This window comes from Primulina eburnea, chromosome 4 (assembly GCF_022965805.1).
Source record: "Primulina eburnea isolate SZY01 chromosome 4, ASM2296580v1, whole genome shotgun sequence".
In the NCBI taxonomy this organism is placed as follows: Eukaryota; Viridiplantae; Streptophyta; class Magnoliopsida; order Lamiales; family Gesneriaceae; genus Primulina; species Primulina eburnea.
The window spans coordinates 35,677,042-35,700,728 of record NC_133104.1 but is presented as its reverse complement, the minus strand read 5'-3'; the positions used below and the strand labels follow the sequence as shown (position 1 = coordinate 35,700,728).

Genomic DNA, 23,687 nt, shown 5'->3' with positions numbered 1-23,687 from the left:
TAAGACACTGGTTGTAAAACAGTTGCATTTCATTACCAGTTGTATTTTTATTCTTTTTCAAAGTTGAGGTATCTTTCATGAGTACATATTTGAAGGTACAAATGAAAGTTCAAGGGGTGTTTTCTATCAAAACCATCATTTTTTTCCTTGTCAAATCGACCTATGATTTGGTACAAAGGTTAAATTTCACTATTTTTGTTTGAATGAACAAAGATATATTGAAGACTTGATTTGATACTTCACAAATAGAGGCAAGGTATAAAGAAAGATTCAAATCAACTATCCGGATGAAGTTGTAACCTTAAACCATATAATTGCCATCAATAGGCAGAAACTAGATCTCATATGACAAATTTTATTCTGCAAGTTTCTTGTTCTTGGGATTTGGCAATAGATGAACATTCCAAATTCATTTTACTCCCGGTGAGATACATCACATTTAAACATAAATTCAATAGTTTATTCTATACATGGCGTATCTCAGCAGGTGCAAACATAAACTTAACCTAGAAGGACATAATTTACCTGGAACACATAGGCGTTTCCTATTAGCATCCTTCATTGTTTTGCTTCTCAGAGACATTTGCGCAGTACATTAATTGTTTGTACAGTTGAAGCCTAGCTCTTTTGTTAACAAACTTAAAATAGGCTACAATAGTGTGCCACAAGCATGAGCAAATGCCAAGGACTGATGCAATGACAACCGTTGCGGACAGTAAATTAGATATTAATTCCTTCGGTCAAACTTTAATATATGTTATATTTTCTGGTTCTGAAAATGCTGATACCCCTTTTCCACTTTGCCACGGTTGATGGTGCGGGAGCAAATGGGAACTTGATTCAATTCTCTGATACTTTGCTGGCCATTGAGATGTGACCCATCAAAGTCCTTCATAACTAGGCTAATTTTCTTCCATGTTATGCATCCTTGTTCTATCAGCAGTTCACATTTTACCATTATATCGAATTCGGTTAGCTTATGCATTATTCATGAACTGTCCTCTGCAGGTACAATACAACCAAAACAAAGAGAAGAATCTTCATAAACGAAAGGGTTATTCCTGCAGATGGATTGGGGTTTCCAGATCGATATGCTTACAGCCCTTCCTGTCCTCGTACTCCATAGAATCCAGCTTAGCCGTATATTTTGTGCAATATTATTGCATATGCCTCATCTTTTATTGTATCCGGGGAAAGCAGCGAATAGTGAGTTCGCTGCGTCGTCATCCATGATACCTAAATTTTGATCAAAAGCATGATCAGATGTTCCAGAACATCCAATGCCCAGCAAGTCCAGTGAAAAGGGATAGCACAAGAACCTGTTAAAACCTCGTCAGAAGTGTCTAAGTCGTTTCTTGCGGGCATGCCAGCTACAACTTTTGAAAAAATGCAATGGCCCTTTGTATTATATGTCCACTAGTCAAGTGAAATCACTTGGAAATGACCATAAAGACAAATCTAGCGGTGTGCACTCAGAAGTCATTTGTTGTTGATGTACTTCACTTCTTCCTACCTCGTACAAAATCAATGGAAAAGCGAAGGTATACAAACACTTGAAACTTGCTGTTTCATGGTTGATGTCGAGGGCCAGGCGTCGTAACATAAATTTTTCTACAAGCCTTTTTTCTCCGGCTGTTCCGCGGAGATCAATACAGGTAGATGCCATGGATGCGAGGGTGCACCCAACACGTCTAGAAATGATATCTAGTAAAACGTCCCTTTTCACCCTCTTGAAACAATTCTGATCCAGACTTCAAGTCATGATACAGCTAAAGATTTCTGCACTTGGAACAACTTCGAGACTTTGGATTGGTTTTATTAACTGTATGGATTAAGTAAATTAAATGAGTTTAGAGGTTTGGCCAAAAACTTGCACGTATTATATTATATTAAGTAGCTTCGCCGTGTCCCTGAAAATATCCCTTTAATATATATGTTTGTGCTAATTACATTATAAAGATAAAAATTCGGTAAGCATATGGACTAGTATTTTAATAATTCTGCGCTCATATCATAATATTACACCTATTTATGTGCCCATTTAAAAAGTATTTCTGATTAATTATTTTGAATTATATAAAGTATCGTTTGGCTCGTGAGATGAGATGATGAAAGATGTACAGTATAGAGATGATAAATCATTTTATATGGATAACATAATTATTTCTAACCTAAATCATTTGTAGAATTTAAATAAACGTTAGATGAAAACTAATAGCAAAAAGTTGATACTATTAGTTAATGATAAGTAATGTGTTATTAAAGTAATTATGCTCGATCAGAACATGGATCAAACCTTAAGACTCGTATTCACAAAATTAAATCACATTCAATCTACCCACAATTTACTAGTTATTTCTCAAGTTCTGGTTGTTATAGTTAGCAGAAAGACAAAAACTTGTGTGAGACGGTCTCACGAGTCGTATTTGTGAGACGAATCTCTTATTTGGGACATCCATGAAAAAGTATTATTTTTTGAGTAGGTCTCATGTGAGATCGTCTCACGGATCTTAATCTGTGAGACGGGTCAACCCTACACATATTCATAATAAAAAGTAATACTTTTAGCATAAAAAATAATACTTTTGCATGGATAACCCAAATAAAAGACCCGTCTCACAAATACGACCTATGAGACCGTCTCACACAAGTTTTTGCCTTATTTTTTTTTGCTAAGAGTATTACTTTTTATTGTGAATATGATTAGGGTTGTCCGTCTCACAGAGTATGATCCGTGAGACGATCTCACACGAGACCCACTCTAGCATAAAATAGCCACTCTTTTTTTTTTATCCATTTATTTCCATCGACGCGTAGCTTGCAACCACTTCTTGAACAACGAGTGCAAATGAGCGGAAATCACCCTTGTCATATAAAAAAATTACAAGAGAGGAAAACCATAAAATTCTCTCCTTGTTTTGCAAAATATAGCATATAAATTTTTGTTGTTGTTGGAAATTTAAAGCCTCCGGAATGATTCCAGCTATAATTTTTTTTTATTCTTGATCAAATCAAAATACAACAGAAGTGATTATATAGTTTCATAAATAAAAATTAGAGATGTAACATAAATCTATGATGCATTTAAATAAAAATATTTTTCTAGAAAAACTAACATCTTGTAGTTTTTCTTTTTTTTTTTGTTAATCCGACAAGAAAAGAAATCACAGTCTTCTAGAACAATTTTTTTATCTACGACAATGTGTGGTCAATCTACAACACAAAAGACTAGAAATTCATTTTTTTGTTATCTACTGTAGCACCTTTACGCGGAACTTTTACATTAAACAATTCTAGCATGGAATAAACTTAATAAAACATGATTAGAATTAAATCATAATACACGAAAACTTCTAAACCCAACGACAAAGTAAATCATACAAACCCATATTATCTCCGCTACAGAAGCGGTAAAACTTAACAAATATTTTACAATCATATCAAATAGTCTGTGAAATAGTCCTGAAAACAGCAACTAAATAAACCCTGAGGCTAGTTGTACAATAGTTACATCTGAAGATAGAAATTAATCTTTGTCAAGAATTATTTCAACTTCAGTAAAATGCTCTCTCAAGAGGAAAAAGATCAACTTGAACGAAGCAAGAAAAAATACAAGATTTCTACGAGCGATCGACAATTAGAAGAAGATGATGTGACTATGGAGGGCCCCTGGAAGGAAAATCAAGGGGAAGGGAAGGACCCTACCCTGATAACGAATGCACCAATTGGAAACTCATTCAAGGATACTCTCCTCGGGATTCAGGCAATAGATTCTCCATCAAGATATTACAAGGAAGACGAAACTGTGTCGGACGACGAGTTCTATGATGACAATGGAGAGGATGACAAGTGCCCGGTTATCAAGCTTTCTCAAGAAGAAAAGATCAGGCTCCGAAAGCCATGGAGGCAAACATTAATCGTCAAGGTGATGGGCAGGACAATTGGGTATAATTATCTATTCCGACGCATCAAGAGTCTGTGGAAGCCCAAGGCTCCAATTGACTTAGTAGCATTGGAAAACGAGTACTATATTGTTAGATTCGCATCTCTGGATGACTATGAACACGCTAAATACGAAGGACCGTGGATGGTCATGGACCACTATCTGATCGTTAAGGAATGGTACCCCAATTTCGATCCGGTCTCGGATACTACAGAAAAAGTATTAGTTTGGGTGCGCTTTCCCTGCCTTCCAATAGAATATTACGATAAGGACTTCCTCATGAAGATCGGCAGCAAGATTGGAAGACCCATCAGAGTTGATCAGGCAACTAGCCTAGTTTCAAGAGGCAAATTTGCTAGAATTTGTGTGGAAGTGGACATTAGCAAACCGCTACTGGCGAAGTTCATGTTACGACGAAAAGTTCGAAGGATTGAGTATGAAGGTATCCATCTAATCTGTTTCAAATGCGGAGTATACGGACATGCTATAGGAGATTGCGTCTCCGGCGAGACGTCGAAAAATGGTGGAGGACCGATGGAGCAGGCGAGGGAAGAACGAGCAGAACACAGAGGTAACATTTCTGGTCATAATAGGAAAGTGCAAATCCCAGCAGAAATTACTGAGACATTTGGGCCGTGGATGATGGTAGCGAGATCCTCTCGTCAAAATGGAAAGTTTAAAAGTGGAAACTTGGAAAAATATGGAAAGCTGGACACAAGGAAAGATTCGGAGAATGCACATACTACTTATAACCGCATGAGATCCTCAAGATTTGACGTGCTAAGGGAAGGAAACAACCTTGATATGGACCAAAATGAGGATGGGCCCAATAAGCCAGAGGAATTTCTACCCAGGTCTACTAATCCAGTTGGCAAAGGTAAAAGGCCCAATATCCAAATGAATTATAAAGAGGCCCAAAGGAATGATAATACTGGCATCCAATCCACACAGAAAGAGCAGCAGGGAAGAAGCTCAGAAATGAATAAAGGTCGGGTTCGATACCAGAATGGGCCAAAACAAGCAGCTGCAGAAGAAGAACATGTTCTCGTTCGAGGATCACAAGGAGGTAAGCACATAGTTAGGGAGGTGATAAATAACGCCCCAGGCCGAGGAGCTTGGGAATATAACTCTTTATGGGAAGAAGCTAGTGGGTTCGAGCACCACCAAGACCCTCCCTTAACATCTGGCAATATGGGCGATGATATGTGCATGGACAATGAAGTGGAGGACAAAGACGACGACATCGTCAGAGAGACGTGGATGGGGGAAGCCCGATCCCTTCAAGCTTAATATCTGCCGATCCTGGCTCGTGGATTAGCTGCATATAATGTGGTGAGACTCCTTCCTCTGTATAGCGTCGATATGAACTTGATGGTGTGGAATTGCCAGGGTGCGGCTTCTAAAGAACTGAACCGCGTCCTCAAAGATATAATTAGAAAATTCAATCCAAGTGTGCTTGGCTTGCTTGAACCACGTGTATCAGGATCTCAGGCCGATGATATATGCAACAAGATGGGCTATGATAATTGGTTAAGAGTTGAAGCGGTGGGATTTAGTGGGGGCATATGGCTCTTTTGGAAAGATGATTTGGGAGTAAAGATCATCTACTCCCATCCACACTTTGTTCTGGTAAGAGTCGAAACTGGAGCATCGATACCTTGGCTCCTTTCTATTGTGTATGGGAGCCCCAACGCCACACTTAGAAAGCGGCTCTGGAATGATCTGTCAAGAGAGAATCTTAACATAGAGGGACCCTGGATATCATTAGGCGACTTTAACTCGGTAATCACTGAGCATGAAGTCAGTACAACTGGAGGGGTGGCCTACCGTAGATGTGCGGGCTTTACTGATTGGATGTTTAATCAAGGACTTCTCGATCTTGGATTTACTGGTTCACGATTCACTTGGATGAGAGGTAATAATAGTAATACCTTCAAAGGAGCTCGTCTGGACAGGGGCGTGTGCACCATAGAGTGGAGAGAAATGTTCCCAGAGGCTCAGGTGATGCATCTTCCCATCATCCAATCTGATCATGCCCCACTGGTAGTCAAACTTCATGGGGACAAGAGACACAGGTGTAAAGGCCCTTTTCGTTTCCAGGCTGCCTGGCTTACCCATAGCGACTTCCAGAATATAATTCAGAACGAATGGCAAGACCAGCGGACGCTAAAAGACAATGTTACTTCTTTGGCCAATGTCCTGACAAATTGGAACTCCGCATCTTTTGGAAATATCCACAAACGGAAGAGGGAACTAATAGCAAGGATCGATGGAGTGCAAAGAATTCTGGGGCACCATCCTAGACATAGAATCCTTAAACTGGAGGCTAAACTTCGAAGAGAGCTCGACAAAGTACTAGAACAAGAAGAGCTACTATGGTACCAAAAGTCTAGGGAGGACTGGATAGTCTCTGGCGATAGAAATACCAAATTCTACCATGCCTCCACTATGGTACGAAGAAGCAGAAATAAGATTGAGGCACTCAAGGAGGAGAACGGTAACTGGATCACTGAGAAGGAGCAGCTTAGAAACCAGGTTCAGGATTTCTACAAATCTCTCTTCGGCCCAAATCCTACTCAGGAAGCTAATGAATGTGGGGGAGGATGGTTTCCAAATCTATCAGAAGCCCACTCCCAGGCCTTAAATGCTTCATTCCTACCAGAAGAAATAAAGAGGGCCCTTTTTGGCATGTCACCCTTTAAGGCCCCAGGCCCAGATGGCATACCTGCCGGCTTTTATCAGAAAATGTGGCACATAGTTGGGAATTCCATCTGCGAATTTTCTCTTCACTACTTCGACTCTGGAGAGATGCCTGCGGGCACCAACGATACCCTCATATCATTGATACCTAAGGTTCCTAATCCGGAGTTTATTACACAGTTCAGGCCAATCAGTCTTTGCAACGTGAGGTATAAGATTCTCACCAAAACAATGACCAACCGCCTTAAGCTTGTCATGGCTGACCTTGTGGGGCCTTTCCAAAGTAGCTTTGTCCCGGGGCGTCAAATAACTGATAATATTATAGTGTACCAAGAGGCCCTTCATACTATGCGCAAGAAGACTGGAGGGAAGGGATACATGGCCATCAAAATAGATCTTGAAAAAGCCTATGACAGACTTTCATGGGATTTTATTCGGGAAACTCTCACCGAAGTTGGCTTCAATAGAGTGTGGGTCAGAAATATCATGAAGTGTATTTAATCTCCCAGACTCTCGATTCTGTGGAATGGGGACCAGATGGAGTGGATCAAGCCGAGCAGAGGAATTAGACAGGGAGACTCAATATCACCATACATATTTGTTCTCTGTATTGAAAGACTAAGCCACATCATCTGTCAAGCAGTTAGTAATGGATCCTGGAAGCCTATTCGACTCTCTCGGAATGGCCCTCCCATTTCTCACCTTCTCTTTGCTGACGACATGGTCCTATATGCAGAGGCCTCCATCGAGCAACTCAACATTATTCTTGAGTGCTTGAATAGATTTTGCTCATGTTCTGGCCAGAAAGTTAACTTCCACAAATCACAGATTTTTGTATCTAGAAATGTGGATAATATGGTAGCTAACACTCTGTCTACTGTATCGGGTATTCCCTTGACTGATGATCTTGGCAAATATCTCGGAGTGCCTTCCATACATGGGAGAGTCAATAATAATCTATACAAGCAGGTGCTGGAAAGAATTAAGTCAAGACTTGAGGGGTGGAAAACCAAGTATCTGAGCTTTTCAGGACGGAAGGTTATGGTACAGTCTGTGCTCAATGCGATTCCCCTATATAATATGCAAACAAGCCTCCTACCCACGGGAATATGCGCTGAGATTGAGAAAACAATTAGGAACTTCCTTTGGGGAGGACAATGTGGGGAACGTAAATGCCACTTGGTTAAATGGCAAGTGGTTACTAAACCCAAATCTATGGGAGGCCTTGGGATTAGGAGGATGCAACAAATGAACCTAGCATTCATGACCAAACTGGGCTGGAGACTAATGAACGACCAGAAGAGCCTCTGGGCTCAAGTGCTAAAAGAGAAATACATGCACAAGATCAATATCAGTAAGGGTATTCAAGCCAGACATGGAGCATCCAAGAATTGGCAAGATATATCCAAGGCCATGCAAACACTAGAACAAGGGAAGAGAAGGGTAGTGAGGAATGGTAAATCCACAAGTTTTTGGACAGATAAGTGGCTGGGAAACGAATCACTTCATCCTTACCTACCCAAAGATAGTGATGCAGATGAGAGGAACAAATCCGTTTTTAACTATTGGATCAGAGGAGAGGGGTGGAATTGGGGAGCCTTAGATGGGAAGCTTCCCAACCAAGTACAAGACAAGCTGGCTGCGTGTATACTGAGTGAAGAAGATGATACTGAAGACAACATCTGTTGGGGCTTAACCAGCAGCGGCAACTTCTCGATTAGGTCAGCCTACGAGTTAATAACGGGCACACAACACCTCACTACTGATAATTCATGGGGACTGATTTGGAAACTGGAGGTTCCTTACCGTATAAGAGCATTTCTTTGGCTAGTAAGACATGAGAAAATTATGAGCAATGTGGAAAGAGTTAAAAGAGGGTTTACATCCAGTGGTATGTGTGTTGCGTGTCAGAATGCTATGGAAGACGTGGATCACATCTTTCGGAAATGTGAAAAAGCCCGGGAAATATGGAGATCCCTCATGTCTACTAATGCATTCAAGAATAATCTGAAGCTAAGCTTCGAAAAATGGTTTAGGGTGAACTTGGGCCAGGAACGACAGAACATGGAAACGAGTAATTGGAATGCTCTATTCGCCATTACCCTTTGGTGGCTTTGGAAATGGCGAAATGAACTCGTCTTCAAGGACAAGGAATTAGATGTGAATCTTAAAGTGAAACAGCTAAGGACCCACCTCAACGAAATTAAATCAACTTTCAATTCTGGAAGGATCATGCCAAGCAACACCCAGAAGTATGAAAATTACATAGTTAGGTGGATACCTCCTCCGGAAGGGTGGTGCTCACTCGAGGTTGATGGGAGTTGCAAACAATCTATTCGGAAGGCTGGTGGGGGAGGATTATTGCGGAACAAACATGGTGATTGGATAATTGGATTCATGCACAACATAGGGTGGTGCTCGACTGAGGAAGCAGAGCTGTGGGCCGCCTACAAAGGGTTGCAAGTGGCATGGGAAGCAGAGCAAATGAAGATCAGGCTGGGAATTGACTCAATAGAAGTGATCAACTGGCTTAATAATAAGGGAATACCGAGCTCATCCCTCATCAACTTGATCGCATTGTGTACTAGCCTACTGGCTAGAAACTGGGAGGTCAAGATCCAGCATATCTACAGAGAACAAAATAGGGCCGCGGATTTTTTGGCTGCGAAAGCTCTGGAAATGGAAAGAGGCTACACAACTTTGTCGACGCCTCCTGTAGGCCTGCACGCCATCATCGAGGAAGACAAGGCGGGCTTTGGCTCGTGTAGAAGAACAGTAGTTCGACAATGAACAATCTTGGGTGACCCCCCTCTCTTGTAACCAAAAAAAAAAAAATAAACCCTGAGGCTCCTCCCCTGAAGGCAGAGATCTTCAATATCTATGTTGCTTCCTTGTAGCCTGTCCAACCTGAGACATATCCTGTGGAATATGTTATCCAAGATGAAAACAAGGACTTGAGTGGCAAATAGCCCGATCTTCAATAAACTCTTAAGTTTTCTTCGAGTTGCACTTCTTCTGGATGAAGAACATGAGACTCATATAATATGTATCACCTCAACAAACATTTGTGGAATACATTGTGAATAATAGATAGATACAGTGGTAGTGTAATGCCCGAGATTTAATCATTGTAATCAGACGCTGATTAATTGTCATAATTGTGATTGGCAAATATCACAGTGGCTAAATAAAACGTGAATCAGGAAGCCGGGCGTTGGTGCATAACAAGTCAAGATTTCGGACAGAACCTATGGCGCCCGAGCGGTAGAAAAGCACCGCTCGAGCGCCAATGAATCATAAATGGAGAATTTGGACAGAATGCCTGGCGCCCGAGCGGCAAAAAGTTACCGCTCGAGCGCCAGCGAGTAGACCGTCGAAGCATGGACAGAAAGTTCCGCGCTCGAGCGGTAAAGATTGACCGCTCGAGCGCGAGTCATGCAAAACGAGGGGGAGCCACTTGGCTCATTGCATGCATCGTATATGTATATATATATATATATATGTATGCTTCGAGATTTCTTCAGAAACGAGAATAAAGGATTGAGGAAAAGGTTTCTGAATAAGAGTGAAATATCCTTACGCCTTTTGTGAGAAATCCGTCCGTCTGATTTTGAATCCGAACACAGTACTGTGTTCCTGTCAGAGCAGGCTACATCTGGACGTAATTTTTGTTACGTTTTGAGATGTTTTGAAAATATGATGTTGTCAGAATTGAATAGGATTCATATATGATGTTCTTGTCATGTTAGACATCATAGAATCGAAGTCAGAATAAGAAACAGAGTGTTTATGTAATTGCTATGATTTTCAGAGTCGATTGGACTAAGATTTCATATCAGAATTGTATTATCGTTCAGAGTTTGAGTTGTATCAATATTGATTATGAATTCTTATATTATATCTGTGATGTGAGGTTGACGGGGGTAACAAGACTGTATTATTGTACCGTTGAAACATCAGTTAAATTAGATTGATCAGATTCAGATATGATTTAGATTATATCGAGAGATTGTTGATATGAATCAGATGGTATTTTGTTCAGATAGTGATCAGATTATGTGCTGAGTCGAGTATTGACCAGAACAGATTGTGAATTGAATTATACATTGATACAGTATATTTGTTATTGTCATTTCAGATCGGATATGGACAGACTGGACTTCGAGACTTCGTCTTCCTCAGACGGGGAAGATAAAGGTATAATTCATGTGATATTGGGGAAGCATAACTCAAATTAGATTAATTTGAGTTTCCCAATAAAATCACATACTAGATTATTGTTTATATTGTTACCTGATTATGCTTTGATTATAGAATTGTATTCAAGCAGGTAAGATAATTGTGATATTCAGTTATGAATATGATTATGCTTTGTTTACAGATTGTTATTCATTGCATTTAAGATAGGAAAGTCTTGACAGCCATTGTCAGACTTCTAGACGTTCGGTGTATCTCAGCTTAGGAGTAGCCATTACTCCTATTGCCAGCCGTTGATACAGCTCGGACCGAAGTCTAGGAATAAGACGTACAGTCGCCCCGAGTGGTTGGGTAGGTGACAGCCAGTGACGTCTTATTCACCCCGGAATCCCTAGAGTTATAGATCGAGTCAAGTCTAGACATGATTTGATTAGGACTTCATGCTTATATGGATATGGCTCCTAGATCATGGGACCCATCGTTATTGCTTTCAGTTGTGCTAGCATGTTTTTATGATTTAGATTGTTTATATGCATGTTTATCTGAGTTGAGTTGCATGCTTAATTTCATAGATTATGAGATATATTGTGTTTCTACATGACGGCATGTTTTATGAATTAGTTTAGTTATATACATGCTTACCATGTTTTACACTGGGATTTATTCTCACCGGAGTTATCCGGCTGTTGTCTTGTTTTGTATGTGTGCATGACAACAGGTGGGGCTGGATCAGGGTCGAGATGACGATGAGAGAAGACGAGTTAGCGTGGTGATTCCGGACTTGTAGCAGACTTGGTTTATTACTTGAATTTAGTAACTGAACCTTAGATTTAAGTTGTACAGTATTGTACCTTTATACTGAAATGTAGTTTTTATACAGACATGTATATTAATTAGATTCCATTACCTTCCGCAGTAGAATCTCATCCCTAAATGTAGCATCATCTCTCAATGTAGCATCCTCTAGTAATACAATTCTTCCATATAGATACAACGTCCCATCTGGTTGAAATGCAAAGACAGACGTATTGTCTCCATTAGCTAATCTTGCTAACTTGTACTCATTGGGATCCGACAATTGTGCTTCTTGGATTCTTGTAAACAGTGCTGGCTTGGATAGAAAGATAGAAACTATAATGCCTTCAGTCTATTTTTTCTGTCAAAATTGAAATCTCATCGCATAAAATTATTAGATCGTACCTGAAATTGTGCTAGTTCGTAGAGCGGATAATCTCACCTTTCGACTAAGAGCGTCGACTGTGATATTTGATTATATCGGATAGTTCTTGATTTCACAGTCGTAATCCTTTAGCATATCCATAGATATTCTTTGAAGCATATTCAAACATACTTCTATGTGAATATATCATAGTCTAGCATGCTATAAGTGTGCTTGGATACATAGGAAATAAGTGTACTTAGATGCATAGGCATCATTCATAGGATACTTCTCTTCATGGACTTTCAATTGCTTGGATGCATAGGAAATGACATCCTCATTCTGCGTCAACACACACCTAAGCCCTTGCTGAGAGACATTTTGTTGGTGTATCGCTATTTCATACCCAAGACGCATGAGAAGTTTTAAAATTTTAATATTGACATTCAAAATTAACTTTGGGCAGTTTTATAGTTTAATCACAACAATATGATGTTTATTAGGAGATTTAACTCCAAGCGTAAATGTTTGAGAATGGCTTCATCTATTCCGAGATTAACTGAGATAGTTTCTTGGCCACTACCACAACTCCTCTGGATCGCCATCGTCTTCTTGAGATAAAAAATAAACGCCAATTTTTTTCAAGTTTTCGAGTGCAAATTAGAAATAGAAACATCGTCTTCAATCCTGGACCTAATTTGGAGTATTGAAGAAGGTGTTTATTCCAGTTGCTTGTTCATAAAGAATAACAAGAAAAGTTATCTCTACCTAAACACAAGAATAATTGGAGACGAGTGATTAAATCATTAAAAGTAAACATCTAAACATCACATGTATGTATTATATTCATACGACGCCTAAGAAAAATCTTGAATGCCAAAATAAAATTTATTTGAAATTTTTTAAAACTTCTAATACGTCTTGGGCGAGAGACCATCAACATCCAGCCATCCAATTTTGAATGCTTGGTTCAAACAAAACCTTTTTTTGCTTGCATATTAGAGGGTGCAATGGCGTTTGCACGGCACTACATGCGAAAGGCTCTTTTTTTTTTTTCCCAACAGATAAATGTAATGTGTGTTTTAAATTATTTTCTACTTTTGTATTCCATCATTTAAAAAAACTCAGTTATTATTAATTTTTTTTTGAAAATTCACCAATAGTTATTTTTTTTAGTTTAATCATTTTAATGTGGTGTATAAGGGCTATTTTTTAACTATAATTTTTTATGAGACATATATTTTTCTATGTTGTATTATATTTTATGATGTAATTATAATGTTTTATTGCCTAATATTGTAATATTTTTAAAATTAATTATTTTTCAATAATATTTTCATAAATTTTTATTTTTCTTAAACTGATTATTAAGAAAAATATAATTAAAGATAATAATTATATTTATTAAATTGAAACGAATTATCAATTTATTAAATAAAACAATTATATATTTTATTAATTAATTAAGCTGTTTATCATATTATATATTTATGATAGTTTATAAACGAAGATTATAATAAAATTAGTAGGACCAACAAAAAGATTTCTACTTCGGTTATGATTGTGTGAAATTGTTCATAGAATTTATGGACTTTTAAATTTTAATGTGACATTGATTTGAAATAATAGGGTCCACATGTTAAATTTATTATTTTAGTCCCTTATTAAGAATTTCTATAATAAAAACAAAAAAGTGGCATGATTTAATTTTTTTTAATATATATTCAAATTACGTGGTAGTCCTTAATTATTAAAATAATTATAAGAATATAAAATTTTCAAATCATAATATAAATTTTCATTAATTTTTTATAATTATGATATTATCTTTATTTTAAATATAAATCGACTTCATTATTAAAAAAAATTAAAAATTGCATGAACAAGTGCTACAACGAAGCCAGCACTAGTAATTAAATGTTAGATGTTTCGTTCCACTCAAGACGTCAAAAGTCAACCCTTCCTTTTTCTCTACCATTACTTTTCCCCCACTTGAAATTTTTAAATTTTTCCCACTTTCCATGATCATGTAATAGAGAGAGTCTTATGTGAGACCGTCTCACGGATCTTAATAATAGAGAGAGTCTCATGTGAGACCGTCTCACGGATCTTAATCTGTGAGACGGGTCAATCTTATCAATATTCACAATAAAAAGTAATATTCTTAGCATAAAAAGTAATACTTTTTCATTGATTACCTAAATAAAGACCTGTCTCACAAAATACGATCCGTGAGACCGTCTCACACAAGTTTTTGCCCATGTAACAATGCATAGCTCCATTTCTATCATGTCCATTATTTTAATTAATGAGAGCAAATAGCCTAGTAGAGTAATTAATGTGAAATTAGTCAATAAAAATTTATTTAAATATTATTTAGCAAAAGTTTTTATCTAATTACAGCAGAGGATTTATTTTAGAGTTTAAAAAAAATAATTTGTATTCCATCTCATTTTATTAAGTTATGATATGTGTTTATTGTAAAGGAAACAAATTGTATCTAATTTACAGAGATGGGAGAAAAGGGCAAAACAGAGAGAAAAAAATGGGTTTGACATGATTTAATTCATAATATAAGACACATTACACAAACATTATCAAACTAGGTCTAATGTTTTCAAAGGATCTTGACTCTCATAATCCTGAACATAAAAACTTTTGTGCATGGCAAATTATGTACAAATATTTGACGGCAAAAACTTGTGTGAGACAGTCTTACGGGTCGTATTTGTGAGACGAATATCTTATCTGGGTCATCCATGAAGAAATATTACTTTTTATACTAATAATATTACTTTTTATTGTGAATATTGGTAGAGTTGACCCGTTCACATGAGACCCACTCATATTTGACAACACGAAAAATCGTTGTTCAAATTTTTGATATCATGAAACAGTTGTATTAATGACGAACGATCATTATATTTATGTGGAGGATAATTCTCTTTCGAGTCAGATTCATGTGAGTCGAATTTATGATTTATATTTTATTTAATTATTTTCTAAGTAAAATGATATGAAATATGAAAAGAACAATTATATTTTATCATATTTAATGTTGAAATTCATAAATGATATATAAATTACTAAAAATAAAATAAAAAATTATTAGTTATTCACCATGAAGTAATCCACACGACAAGTTCCCGTGAGCCCCTCCGCAGCAGATAAATATATATGTTGGCACTGTACAAAATGCCAAAGGTTGGAGTCGGAGGCGCACGATAAGAAGTCGTTATCATCACCTCAACAGTACATATGAATGTGTTTGACTTTCAGCTAAAAAGTTATATTCTGATAGTGATTTGCATCCAAAAAAATTCTCTCATTCAAACAAATTCCATTTTCTGGGTAAAAGAAGAAAATTCTCAGAATCAATGGAGGGTCTGCCCCCGGGTTACCGCCCCAACGTCGGAGTCTGTCTCATCAATGATGATAATATGGTGAGAAACTCGAGTGTTCCTTACTTCTGTGGGAAGAAAAAAAATTAGTTTTTGTTCTGATCTTGTTGGGTTTCTTGTTTCGTTTCCGTGACTTTAAAAAAAAAATTATTTTCACTGGGTTTTTATTCGATTAATGAGCGTAATCGAAGGGTGGCGAATCTTTTACATGTATATTTCTCGTTGGATAACTTTTAAGCAAGAATTTGTATTATTTTTTCTTGTTTTTCATAAAAATCAACTTTGTACTGCTACTTGCTAATTCTTCGATAGCGATGGAAAAGCCTTTCTTGCTTATGTTTCGCTTGTGTTTGCTATTGTACTTTTGAAGTTTTAGGAGAGCATCTTTAAATGTTTTTTTAATGTTAATTCACTGTAATGTGCTGGAATGCCTGTTCTCTCTCTTCTTCGTTTAGTTCCAGGGATGAATTTAAATGGGAATATCTTAAATTTAATAGCATTATTTTTTTTTTCTCACGGTATTAGCTTTTTGAATCACTCAAGGACAAGTATGAAACAGTTTGTCTACAGTAGTAAACTAAAATAGATGATACAAGATAATACAAAAATTCGTTATCACCGAGTATCAATATTATCAAGTTTTTTCCTTCTAGCCAGGATTTGGGCTATTTGGTTTGATAATCCACAATTTTAGTGATATAACTGTTAATACATGTTTCCTTGTCAGGAAAATGTAGTGATCTAGTTGCTAAAACGTTTGTTATTGGCTTCCAGGTGTTCGTGGCTTCTAGATTGAATGTTCCGGGAGCATGGCAGATGCCTCAGGTGCTGCATTGTTTGTTTGCTAGATTATGACCTGTTGCTTCTATGTTATACATCTCATTCGTCCTCAATCAGTGATGTTTAACTTTGGATTTGACATCCAAATCTTTCTTATTTCTGTACCATTCGTGGTTTTTTTTTTTTAATGTTCTTCGGTTCTTGCTTTTTGCTTGCTATTTGTGCGGAAAGAGTTGGGTTTATGATCATAGATTTATTCATAATTAATAAAGCCCCAAGAAGCAGCCTGGAACTCGAGGCTTGGTCCTTGCGCCTAGACCAAGCCGAGGCACAAACCTCCTGTGAAGTGCGCGCCTCGGTTGTGAATAATCTACATTGGAACGCTTCAGAGGCTTATTGGAAGAATTGGCATCCCAAACTGAAATGAAATCCCTTTTGGACTAGGATCTGTTTTATTGATATTTATTAGTTTGAAATTCGATTTTATAATAAGATGTTTTCGTGCTTTTCTCTTTGACAAGGTGTGTGTCTTGTCTTGAGCATTGCTCCTACCCACGTGCTTTATTGTTCACTCTGCCTCTAATTACTATAATCATTCTAAAAACAAGTAGATGAGATAGATTGAGCGCTTGCATCTCTAACGGGTCATCGTAGATGTACATTTTCAACATTTTGTTCCTCTAAGCAGATAGCTTTGACTTTGATGTTCAGGGTGGTATTGAAGAAGGCGAGGACCCAAAGTCTGCTGCAATAAGAGAATTAAAGGAAGAAACAGGAGTAGTATCTGCAGAAATAATAGCTGAGGTCTGTCTGTCTGTCTGATGAAGTTTCTTTATAATCAATCAAAATTTGGCCAATATATAGTTTTCAACCAGCATTACACAACAGACAATCATTAAGCATATTCGAATTTAACGATATTCAGGTTCCGGAATGGTTGACGTATGATTTCCCACCAGCTGTGAAAGCAAAAGTGAATCGTCTTTGGGGCGGAGAATGGCATGGGCAGGCTCAAAAATGGTCAGTATATGCTTTACTACAATAATTACGAAAAAAACGAGAATATGTTCCCCATCATGTGCTGGAATATATATTGCTTTTGGAGCAATGTATGCCCATAAGACGCACCGCCGCGTCCATGGATGCTAGACATTGATTAGAGCACTCATGCCCCTGCAAAATATTTGCCAGTTCAGGATAAATTCTTAGAATTTGATGTTAGAGATCCTTTTGAGCTTTATGGCCTAGGTTAGGCAAAAATTTGAATGGGAATAACCGTGTAGTCTTGAGTTACCCACTTAAATATTTTCTATTATGATCAACTCTGTGTTAGATCGTTCATGATTGATTCATCACATATAGTTTTACAAAACATTGGAATTCGATATTTAAGACTGTTCAGAAGCTGATCAAAGACTTTACACAAATCTCAGAGTCGAAATATTTTACACTGGCGATAACTTTGTCGATTCCACAGGTTTCTTATGAGATTCGGAGGTGATGAGATCGAAATTAACTTGGCAACTGGTGAAACCGACCCTGAATTCTCAGAATGGAAATGGGTTCTCCCCGAAGAAGCCGTCGAGCAGGTATTTTTCAAATTTTTATCGTGGTCATTACCTATCTTAAGAATAAAATATGTAAGCCAAGTTTAACAAAATCTGTGTGTAAACTATGCCTATTTCAGGCAGTGGATTACAAGAGACCAACATATGAGGAAGTCATGAAAACCTTCCATCCTCACCTCAGTGCTGGAAGAGCTACAAAATGCTATTCAACTAAGTGGTGAACAAATAGTATCTATGATTTGCACCTTTTTTCTTTCTTTTTTCAAGTTAAATTATATCCCCCAAGTTTGGCTTTTAATACTAAAAATTACTATAACTCTACATTTAGAATAAACTTGAGGGGTGTTGATAGGGGCAGTGTGAGAAATATCATATGATTCTGTATATGGTCCTAAATTCATGAGCTACATTAGTAGTTTATCATTTCTTTTTTTTATGTTTTGATAATGTATTGGACTTGTAAATGTACATGTGACTGAGTCTAAAGTTGTGATTTGGTTGTTAAATTACCGGAATTGTGTTGAACAAACTCCAATGTATTGAAATTCTTTCTTTGTCAAGGTCATCACAAGAACAAGCTTAATTTCATAAAAGATTAGCCAATCGACAATTCTTGTAGTCACTCTGTGTCGGTAATAACGACTTTTATTCAATGACGTGTGAGTCTGCAGTTGTTATCTTTCGAGATAGACTGAATAAACATCCGAACTAACGTAATATTTCCTTATGACTCTTCACGCGAGAAGTGTGTTAACTTTAAAAATTAAGCTTAGAATCAACATGAAACCACGTCTACCTTGAAAGCGATATCAATATGTAGAAATTCTCACTAGTAGCCAACTTTATAAGCCACAGCATATGCAGATGTGAGAACCCGAATTTCCAGCAAAAACATTTCAGTAAGCAATGCAAAATTTCCAGCAGAAGATAATATTCAGAAGCTGGTATATTTCCAGCAGACATGTATTTTCCAGCAGCAGCAGTAGAAGAACGAAAAATCAGCAGCAGCAGAAGAGCGAGAAAGAAGCAGCAGTCAGTTACTTATTCAGCTCAGACTTGTAACTGAAACATTAACATGGAATAAAGGCTGTTAATGTCAGATTATGGCCATTAATTGGAAACGTATCAGTCAGATTGTGGCCTATAAATAACACCCTCAAGTCTCTGAAATGGGTTACACAAGCTTTGAGATTATCACTTAAATTTCGAGTTAAGAAAGAGTGCCTTTGTCAAGCAGCAAAATCCAGTAGCGAGAACAGCCAAATTCCAGTAGACTTCAACCGAAACTTTAAGCAAATTACTGTAAGTGGGCTTATATGTAAATATCTTGAAATCCGTTTGATAATTCTGTTTTAAAGTTCAGTTTCTGTATGATTTCTGATATATGATTTTGAAGCACTGAAACTCCCTAGTGAACTAATGGTAGGAATATATATTCTGAACATTTCTGAATTCTGATTCTGATTCTGATTCTGGCCTCACCCCTTAGAGGAGAGAACATATAGGGGACTGATATCAGTTTAGCCATGAAATTCACTAACGTGCTCAGTGCTTACTAATTCTGAATTCTGTTCTGTAATTCCTGAATTCTGATTACTGTTCTGAAAACAAGAGTTCTCTGTATATTATTGTATTTGTGTTTCTGTTGAAAACGATTTCGAAAACTGGGAGTTATTCCCGCCCCTGCTTACTGAGTGACAATCATATCACTCACCCACCAAACCCATCTCAGATAAGAACGAGGAAGAGTTGATAGAAGAAGAGGAGCAACGTCAGTTTTGGGGCTGGTGATGAAGATCGTTGTTCTTAGTTCTGATTTATGTTTTATTTTCCGCTGCATATGTTCAGACAATGAAATTTTATGGTTTTACATTTCCGCTGAAAACATTTGTCATTGAGTTGTAACAGACAATGATTATTATGAATAAAAGACGGGTTTCTGAAATTCTGTACTTCTGAGACTTGTTGTTTTCGAATGTAAATTTGAGAGCAACGTCGGTGTCAACCAACCCCCGTCCCGGGGCGTGACAGCAGAAATATAGAGAGGTAACAGATTAGAAATTTTTTTCTCTTGTAATGATTAAGTAATTCAAACCAAACGCAACATAAAGCATAAATCTTCAAACCACTAAAAACATCTTAATTTGTTGGCGTAGACTTTTCGATGGATGGACAAATTTCACTTGACAAATCACTAGTTCAGAATTCTCCAAGGATTATCAGGCCACGCTTTCTCCTTGGCCTTCATCAGCACCACTCTTCCCAAAGCAATCCATCCCTGCCACGACATCCTCTTATCCCATGGACTCTCCCAGTCCATAATCAATTGCAGCACTCTCTCTGCCGCTGCCTCGGCCGCCTTGACCCCTTCATCCCCAAATAAACTTGTCCCAAGACTATATAAGCTTCGGCTACAAAAGGGTTCTTCTCCACTTATCCCAACAGCAACTCCTCCACTTTCTCAAGTCCCATCTTCCCATCACAGCAAATGGCTTTCTAGTACATATCTCTCGCAACAATCTGCTCACTTACGTTAAGGACTCTTGTACAACCCTAAAAAACAGGTGGAATTACAAGTTCCAATTCCTCGTCTCTAGGTGAAGACGGCGACGATCCATAATCACAACACTCTTTTGTTTGATTATTTCTTCTTCCCAGAGAACCAAGGTGTAAATTGCAGCCATTCTTGATGTGGAATTCATCCACAGTCCAGGCTTCCCATCAGCTGGCCACAAAGATAGGACGATATTGTTGCCGGTAAACTCGAGCCGGCCAGCGTATCCTGGAAACTGAACAATTGTTTACTGAAATCTGCTATTTGTTAGAGTAGATGTCCAGATAGCTAACTTGTTGCTTGAGTTTTATTGATTTTAATATAAAAAATCTTTATTTTAATAATACTTTACGGTTTTATCCAATAATGATATTTTTTTATTAGTATACTCATGTAAGCTGTATAAATAAAGTCATTGAATATATAATAAATACCATGAGATCTGCATCTCAGCGTTAGATCATGAAACTTATTAGGAAGTGCATCATATATTCTACGCAGGTTCATAGTTGAATCAGCTGTCTAAATTTAGGATAAATGTTGATTGCGCTTGAGACTTGCACCTGTGATTTAAACGCAATGTTTAATTGGTAAGGGCATGAAGATATCCATTCATACAGATGAGTGATCATTTGATGATTCACTGAACAACCATCTTTCGGACTTTCCAAGTGGTTATCATTTGTCGAGTGGAATAGTCTGCGGTTATAGTTGTACATCATTAGTCCTTTGAACTGGAGAACATATAGGCTCTCCGTACTAGCATGTATTTTAATCTATTTACTGACTCTATTGAGGGTCATCAAATGGTGAGATAGGGTGAGTTTCGAAATATGTAGGAGCAAATACATTGTATACGAGGATTCACCATTTGTCTATTGGTGAAGATATCCTATGTTATTTGATGTGTTAATAGTGCAAGAAATATTTCACCAGAGTAAGACATGTGCATTTTTTAAAAGTGTTTCCTCAGTTACACATATCATGTCATTATTATTACTCATAGATGCATCACATTATTATTAAATTCATATGCAACTTTCGATATACCAGTGACTACTAACATATTTGATGTGAACTATGTAGACCTCACATGAATTCAACTCATATTATTGGGAAGTCTCATGGCGACCGTCTACTAAAGTTCAACATTGATGGGTCGAGCTCGACATATAAAGAGAAAGAGGATCATATTATTGTGCTCTCCTCAAATATAAGGCAAAATTACGTAAGGGTTGCAATTGGGCTCTACATTTTGAAAATTATGATCAGCTGATCTTATTCGGGATCATAATTTAGCAATTGGGCCTTGTGTATTTACCAAAGAAATCGGATTTCTCGTTTTCATCCTAAAATGTGAAAATAGTGGGAAACAAATTCATAAAAACAAAATTTCATATTTTATGTCTTATAAAATATCTTAAAATAGTTAGTAACGTTTATAACGTTTCCATTTCAGTATATCTACGATGTCATCGCAAAATCCTCTATCTATTATACTCGATCAAAACAAGCTATCATTACATAAATACCACGACTAGCTGAGAAATTTAAAAATCGTTTTAAACTATGAGAAAATAGCATATGTCTTCAAGAAAGTTCCTTCAAAAGAGGTTGCTACCAACGTCTCTACTGAGGAATGAGCTAAGATTGAGAAATGATGGGATAATGATCTACAAGCTAAGAGTTATATGTTGTCTTCTATGTCAAACGGATTGTAGAGGCAGTTTGAGGAAGTTGTGAATGCTACTGACATTTATGGCCTCCTGCAAAAGTTATACGATGAACAAGCACTGAGGCACCCTACTGTCATAGAGCTCATGACATTACGCATGAAATAAGAGGCCTCAGCCCATGAGCATCGTATGAGGATGATTGGCCTTATTGAGAAGTTTGTGTACTTCGAGCCTTGTTACTCCGAATGAATTGTCCAAGGACATTCTACTGTTGTCGCTGCTATCGTCGTTTGATGGGTTTGTGGTGAAATTAAATATGAACAAGTTGGAGGCAAGCCTTGAAGAATTGGTCAACATACTTACAAGTTATGAAGTCACCATAAAAAAGGAAAACATGTTTTCCTCGTGGGCTCTTCGTCAAGAACAAAAAGAGACCCAAAGAGAAGGAGAAGAAACTTTAAAGAAAAACAAACCAAGTAAGAAGTAGGATCCAAACACTTCTAAAGGGCCCAAAAATCCGATAAAGTAGAAGATTTTTGGTTCTATTGCAAGAAGTCTAAACATTGAAAGCACAATTGTAGGGAATATCTAGCACAGAAAAGTTCTGACAACGATATGTTTTATATTGAAATAAATGTCTCAATTAATTTACCTTCTTGGGTATTAGATATTGGATGTTGATATCATATATGCAATAATTTGCAGGTGATGGAAACAAGTAGAAGGTTAAGGAAATGTGAGACCTTCCTGAGGATGGACAATGGAGCAAGAGTTGCTGCAAATGCCATAAAAGACGTTTACTTGATATTAAAAAATAAATTTAAACTGTTTTTGAAAGATATTTTAAATGTTCCAGATTTGGTTAAAAATATTATTTCTATTTCTATGTTTGATAAAAATGGATTTTCTTGTTTATTTGCTAATGGTGTTTGCAATATTTACAAGAATGAATGTTTTATTGGAATAAACGAAATGCAAGACGATCTCTTTAATTTAAAAAAAAAAAAGCCAACCAACAATGTCCAAGTAATATGATTTCAACAACAACAAACAAAAGAAAGCAATATATTCTTAATCAAGTATGCTTGTGACACGTTAAGTTAGAACATATTTCTCAAAGAATGATCCACAAGCTAGTGGGATAAAGCATGTTTGACTCATCAGACATAAAATCTCTAGAGACATGTGAGTCCTGTCTGAAAAGAAAAATGACCAAAGTCCCTTTACTACAGAAAGTGGAACGTGCACATTATCTGTTGGATTTGATCCATACAAATGTTTGTGGCCCGCTAAGTGTTAGCACGAGATATGTCCAATCCTACTTCATTAACTTTACTGATGACTACTCGATGTATAGTATGTATATTTAATGACATACAAGTCTGAAGCCTTTGAAAAGTTCAAAGAATTCAGAGTTAAGTAGATAAAAAATTAGGAAATATTATTAAAACACTTCGATGTGATCAAGGTGGAGAATACTTAAGCAGTGAGCTCCAAGAATACCTTAAAGAGAATGAGATTCTGTCACAGTGGACTCTCATGCCACAACCCAATTGAATGGCGTGTCAGAATGTCGTAATCGAATATTGATAGACATGGTTCGATCTATGATGAGATTCATTGAATTGCTACCATCTCTTTGGGATTTTCACTTGAAACAATGGCAAAGTTGTTGAACAAAGTCCATACAAATGACAATAGACAAAACT

General features: G+C 37.1%; 2 protein-coding genes and 1 pseudogene across 2 annotated transcripts; 1 reads left to right on the top strand and 2 right to left on the bottom strand.

Moving 5' to 3' along the window:
- Window positions 1-660: 660 nt before the first annotated feature.
- On the bottom strand, window positions 661-3,389 carry LOC140830242 (uncharacterized; annotated as a pseudogene).
- An 11,819-nt stretch (window positions 3,390-15,208) lies between these two features.
- LOC140829832 (nudix hydrolase 25-like) lies at window positions 15,209-18,184 on the top strand. Its single transcript, XM_073193119.1, has 6 exons — window positions 15,209-15,442; window positions 16,175-16,225; window positions 16,892-16,984; window positions 17,106-17,200; window positions 17,658-17,769; window positions 17,868-18,184. The coding sequence occupies exons 1-6, from the start codon at window positions 15,377-15,379 to the stop codon at window positions 17,967-17,969; spliced, it is 519 nt and encodes a 172-aa protein (XP_073049220.1). The 5' UTR covers window positions 15,209-15,376; the 3' UTR covers window positions 17,970-18,184.
- Window positions 18,185-19,942: 1,758 nt separating this feature from the next.
- LOC140830241 (uncharacterized) lies at window positions 19,943-20,809 on the bottom strand. Its single transcript, XM_073193523.1, has 3 exons — window positions 20,737-20,809; window positions 20,323-20,530; window positions 19,943-20,204 (listed from the first exon to the last, which is right to left on the bottom strand). Exons 1-3 carry the CDS (start codon window positions 20,807-20,809, stop codon window positions 19,943-19,945), a joined length of 543 nt encoding a protein of 180 aa, XP_073049624.1.
- Between the last annotated feature and the right edge of the window lie 2,878 nt (window positions 20,810-23,687).